Source organism: Caloenas nicobarica, chromosome 2 (assembly GCF_036013445.1).
Source record: "Caloenas nicobarica isolate bCalNic1 chromosome 2, bCalNic1.hap1, whole genome shotgun sequence".
Lineage (NCBI taxonomy): Eukaryota > Metazoa > Chordata > Aves > Columbiformes > Columbidae > Caloenas > Caloenas nicobarica.
In genome coordinates, this window is record NC_088246.1 from 37,645,401 (window position 1) to 37,651,400 (window position 6,000).

The following is a 6,000-nucleotide window of genomic DNA, read 5'->3' on the forward strand; positions in this document are numbered from 1 at the left end:
ACTGAATGCTGCACAGCCCTCAGGAATAGGGCTGATGTCAATAAGCAAAGTTATTTATGGTGCATTTTTTGTTGTAGACGTGAGTCTTACAGTTATAATTAAGGTAGGAATAGGGCTAGACTTTGGAAATCTAAAGCCTAAAGAACTGAGTTGTTAGTGAAGCTGCAAGAACTGCAGTGTGCGGGTATCAATAATGATCAATTCTGTCCTGTTCAGTGTAGAAGTTCTCTGCTTAGGAGGATGGATATCGGATGAACTGCTTTTTGCAGGGCCTGCAGAGCTAGGAATGGTACTGATGTCAACAGTCACAAATATCTTTATTTTTATGTTCTGCTATAGGAACATGACCTTAGTTTTATCTCCAGATACTGTAAGGGTGAGAGAGAAGATGAAGTTTAGAATTCAGGATTCAAAGCAGCAGACTGAGTTTGCTGCAGACATCAGAAAAGAGCTGGTGGTGTTAAAGAGCTCACAGTCCTCTGTTTGCTTCTGCTGTGGGGATGAATTCATGGGATACTAGAAAAAGCTGGTGGCTGGTTGGGAACTGAAAAGTTTGAGGAGCTGTGTTTACGGTCTGTTTTGATGAAGTTTTGGGGCTTCATTATAGGTATAGGTATTGTTAAGTTTCAGAATCTGTTATGTTCTGAGACAGATTTATTAACAAAGCTGAACTTTCCATTGAGTGAGGATGAGCGCTAACACATGCTAACGTCTTACATTCCACTACAGGACTGGAGCTACTCTTAGGGCCTATGTAAGCAAAGATATTGTCTGCTTTAGTGTTGGAGGTAAGATTAGGAAAGACTACATCTGTGTCACTCAATAAAATGGGGTCAAAGACCTCTCCCATGCCAAAGAGTGGGTGCAGACTTGCCCTGTCCACATTACATTGTACGTAATCAAATTGCCCTCAGGGGTCCACCATGTCACCTGTGGCCTTTGAGGGTACTTTTTTTTCTAGAGGCACTGAATCAAAAATTGTGACTTAGCACCTGTAATAATGCAAGGGTTGTGTTGCAGCCCATCAAACTGGTATTTTCATACCCTGAGGCTGAGATGGTGCAATGCATGTTCTAGACTGTAACATGAGGAGTGGTTGTTTATTGAAGTGTTTGAAGGTGCAAAAGCTGTTGCACTGAAGTGGAGGACTACGGAGGGAGACAAACTAGTGGAGTTTTGTCCACTCTATCTAGACGGAATAATTCTTCATTCTTACTGTCTCCAAACCATGCCTGAACAATGGGTATTAAATGACATAGGCCAAAATTATGCCCGAGAGCCACCACTAAGAAAAGGGCCAGTTCACCACATGGAGGGTTCAAACTCACTGCCTGGCTCTATTTTTTTGGCAGGACAGGCATATCCTGGGTATGGCTGCTGCAGTCCCACAGCCTTAAGCAGCAGCCTGGTATCAAGAAGGAAAATGTTCTTCCCCTTTACAAAAGGGCTGGAGATGCTGCTTACACTTGGAAATCTAAAGCTTAAAGTGCTAAAGTTACTGCTGGCTTTTTCAGAGTGGACAGCCTGATGCGGATGGGAGCCCATTCTTTGTGTGGCCTTCTGTACACAGGGGTCCCTTGGTTAAAATTGAAGTGACCTTTAAGCTTTGAGATCTAGGAGTTTCAATAACTGATTTTTAATGCTGAATGCTAAAAGGTCCACTTGTGCCAGCAGGTATCAGTGTTGCAAATTTTCTTTCTAAGGGCCAAATTGTGCCATTGTGTATCAGGTCAGGGTTAAAGAATTCAAACTTGAAAAATCAAGCATGCTGTTGAATGTTGCTGGGAATGTGGACCTAAGAAGAGCTCTGCTCTCTATATAGGTGCCAGTGCTGTATGTTCTTTTCTACAGTAGGCTCAAACATGTCCTTGGCCCCAAGGTTAGCATTTGAGAACCGCAAGTTTCAAAAGTCCAGTGCATTTGCTGCCTGGTCTGGGGCTTCAGGGTAAATAAGAGAACTGATAGCAATATTCACTAGTGCCCTTTATGCTTCTGAGGGCACGGTTGGATCCCCTTGGTATAATTATAACTGCATTAAATATCAGGGTTAAAGTTGCTGTTATATTTTCGAAACTGAAAGGTTCCAGGGTGCAGCTGGACACCACATAGTCCACGGTGTCAGGAAGGCTGATGTCTGCAGTGGATGGTGCAACTCTTCTACTGCGAGTAGAGGTGGGTTCCCTCAACACAATTAGGTACGTGTGGTTTGGTAATCTAAGGTTTATAGAGCCCAATTTCAACTTGAACCCAGTAGGACCTGCAAAGTTTGAAAAGAGGATGGTGGGAAGTGCAACAAACAACTTTTTTTTTTTTTCATTGCAGTTACAATGTAAGTGTTGTAAGTAAGGTTAGTTTGAAAGCTGAAATCAAAGTTAGTCTATGAGAATCTAAATCTTAAGAGTACCAGGGTATTTCTGAATTTCAGAGAGCCTGCAGAATTATGAAGAGACACAATGTCAGTATGGTCCAATCCTACACAAAAAGAGCATGTTACAATGTAGGAGAAAAGGCTACACGGTTTTATTTTGCAGTGTACTGGGGCATCTGCTAGAATCCTGCACGTCCACCCCAGCTGGCACTACAAAACCCCATTAATTTTTATCCTCTCGTCCTGCAAATAAAGGACAGAATTTAACTGCAGCAGTCATATTAAATGAATATAGTAACTAACTTCCATGCATCGAAAGAGTAAATGGGTTATTTTACTTCTCTTTTTCAATCAGTGCTGTAAATACACACATACTGAAGGAATGCAGCAAGTACTATTGCAGCAAGAAAGGGGCAGAACATGACATTTTCACTGTCAGAGTTGCTTTTATATAAACACTGACCTTAGTGGAACAGCATGTTGTGACTGATTCGTAGCAGTGACTTACAAATGCAGAGCAGGTTTTGCTGTTCTCCTGTGCAGCCACACACAGATGCAGGCAGCACCTCCCCCTGTGCACCAGCTCTTACGAAGCTTCCCAACCGCCTGGTTTTTTTCAGCAGACCCTGCTTTCAGTGCAGCATCAAAAGGACAAATCTCTTACATTCTAAGATTCTTCGAAACAGGCTGTACTGAAAAAAACCCACACTGATTTGATAAAAGTCTGGCATTATGTGAGATGTGAGCTAAGAGCTCGGGTCTGTGGTAGTCAAAATAACATTAACAAGTAATACAGTCGTAAATGTTTCGTATAAGCCTATAACCAGAATGGAAGCTATAAATGTCAACCAGTAATGTTTTGTGAAAAGGACTTTTAATAATAATATTTACTCTTATTTCTCTATAAATTCCCTTTTCCCCAGGCACTTTCCTGGGACACAAGATGAGGAGAGATGCTGGTGTTCTCCTGCTCTGTAGACACAAACGAGTAGCATAGCAACAGGTTATAGTCACTGGAAGAAACTTGACCGTACATCTGTTGCTATCCTTGGCCCAGCAGAGCCTAATGCCCTGGTGCTATTCTGCTTACTCCTTAGGGGGAATGTAAAGGCTATCTTTTCTCACTGGAAGTTACTGATTTATTCCATAGGAGAGATTTTATTTGCTGCTGACATCGGTTAGTATGATAGTTTAGAGTGCTTCCAAGTGTGTGTGCACACAGGCTTCCCTCTCCAAACCCTCTGGATTTGAAGAGAGCAATCTACAGAGTAATATGAAGTGCACAAGCTGGGCTCCTCTCCTTCAGTAACCTGTATTGACCAATTTCCATATGTCTTATCATTATGGGCTATTCAGGGAAGCTGCAAGTAGCAGAAGTTGATGTGCAAAAGCAGATGAGGCTGAAATACTGCTGCTTTCACAAACTCCTCCGTATGGTCATAGGCATCTGTGAGCAACGGAATGTGTAGCTGATGGAAGCGGTGCTGGGAGTCAAATCTATATTACATGCCATAATTCTCCAGAGAACAAATCACCACTTCTAACACAGAGTGTGGTACAAACAAGTCTTTTTTTTTTTTTTTCTTTCTGAATGAATAAGAAAAGGTAAAGACATTTATCTGGCCATGTATCATCACACAGAAATTTGAAGTCCCAATTCTAAAACAGCTCAAGTGTATATATTAGACATCACTGTCTCGGCGTGTCAGCTACATTAATTTTTCGAAGTTGGACAATTAAAGACAATCTTGTGTTCTTCAGGGCTACAAAATATTCACCTACGCACACCTATCATGCGCACAAACGAAACGCCTTACAGTTTCAGCCACGCACGCCGACAACACCGCATCCACCGTCGGCAGCCCTGGATTTCACGGTGCGCTCGGGGTGCTGCCTTACTGCGCTAAGGCTCCCTCCTCCTCCCCGCCCCGCCACCGCCGGGTGTCCCTTCACGGGGACACCGACCTCCCCAGCCCCGCAGCCCCGAGGAGCCGGGGCCGGCCCCTCCGCCGGCCGCTCCCCCGCCCCACACCGCCGGCAGGTGAGCGGGAGCCGCCCCGGCCCCGGGGCCGGCCGGGCCGCCGCTCCGCCCACGGGGGCGAGCCGCGGGGCTGGCCGCCACCTGCCGCCGCCGCACAGCGCCCGGCCGCCGCTCCCCGCCGGCCTCTTCCCTCCTGCCCTCCCTCTCTGCCTCCCTCTTTCCTTCCCTGCCGCGGCGTGCGGAGGGAGGAGCGGCCGCGCTTCCCCGTGGGAGAAGGAGAGCGCTCCCGCCGCGGGCGGGCGAGCGCCCGCAGGTCAGTGCGGCCTCCCGTACCTGTTGCGCCGGGAGCCGGCGAGGGGAGGGAAGCAGGGAGGGAGGGACGGAGCTGCGCCCCATCGCAGCAGCCCCCAGGAGGTACCCGGGCTCCCGGCCCCGTCCCGCGGGGAGGCAGCAGCCCCAAGGTACCGGGCCTCGGGGTCGGCATCTGGGGCTCGGGGGGTGGCGGGCGCAGGGAGCGGGTCCCGCGGCTCGGCTCCGGGGCTGCATTTACCTGTGACTCTCTCCGCAGCCGCGCACGGGAAGGCGGGACGGCGCTTCAGAGCCCGTCCCCGGGGCTCAGCCAGGGGCAAAGCGCAAAACCCTCCCGCCCGCGCCCACCCGGCTGCCCGGGCAAGACCTGACCGTCCCTGCCCGGCAGCTCCCGGGGTGACGGGCAGAGCTCCTCCAGAAGCGCTGCCCGCGTTGGGGGATTGCCCGACTCCCCCGTGCTGGGAAACAGGCGTCCCCGCCGCCTTCAGCTGCACGCAGCGCCGTTCCGAGCGGAGGAGAGTCCCGGCGGGCGGGGTGGCGGCGTGCCCGGCTGCCAGCCCACTCCCGCTCTTTTCCCCCCCGCAGGAGCCCGAGATGGCGGACAGCGCCTCGGCCACCGCCGCCCCCCCCGCCGGCGTCAAGGGCAGCGCGGCGGCGACCTGGTGGAAGTCGCTGACCAGCAAGAAGAAGCACAAGGAAGCGGCGGCCCCTCCGCCGCCCCCCGCCGCTGCCAACGAGGCCCCCGCCGCCCCCCACAGCTCCGGCGGCCGGGAGGAGCAGCCGCCCCACTCGGGCAGCGGCGAGGCCGCGGGCGGCGGGAACCGCCGGAGCCTCCGCATCTCCCACTCCGGCCGCTTCAAGGAGAGGCGGAAGGTGCGGACCTCGCTGCTGGCCGACGGCCCCGAGGTCTTCGACGGCGGCGGTGCCCCGGGCCGTGCCGCCGCAGGGGGCGAGTAGCCCAGGAGGACTTCGCCCCAGGAGCCGCCGCTGGAGGGGTGGCCGGAGCCTGCGGCAGCCCCACAGCTGGGATTGGCCTCGCTTGGCGCCGTGGGCGACACGGAGGTGCGTGACAGCAGCCTCCCCAGCCCTGACCGGACACTGCGGGGAGCCCGGCACCTCCGCCGGACGAGGGAATCGCATGCTGTGTTAGATGAACACCGCCAAGACCGAATCCCCAGATGGCGGGACGATGTGATTGTCTTAACGAAATGACACCAATAAACACCCCACTCCCTGTGCTGTGGTGAGCGGACTCAGAGGTGCTATCCCAGGGCCCAGGCTGGGGTCTCTGTACCTTCGCCAGGAGCCAATGCGCTGACTGCTCAGGCCCGTGACCCAGCTC

At 51.9% G+C, this 6,000-nt stretch overlaps 1 protein-coding gene across 1 annotated transcript; it reads left to right on the forward strand.

Moving 5' to 3' along the window:
• The first annotated feature begins 5,252 nt into the window (after positions 1-5,252).
• Positions 5,253-5,615, forward strand: PRR15 (proline rich 15). Its single transcript, XM_065630203.1, has one exon. It carries the CDS (start codon positions 5,253-5,255, stop codon positions 5,613-5,615), a length of 363 nt encoding a protein of 120 aa, XP_065486275.1.
• Positions 5,616-6,000: the final 385 nt, after the last annotated feature.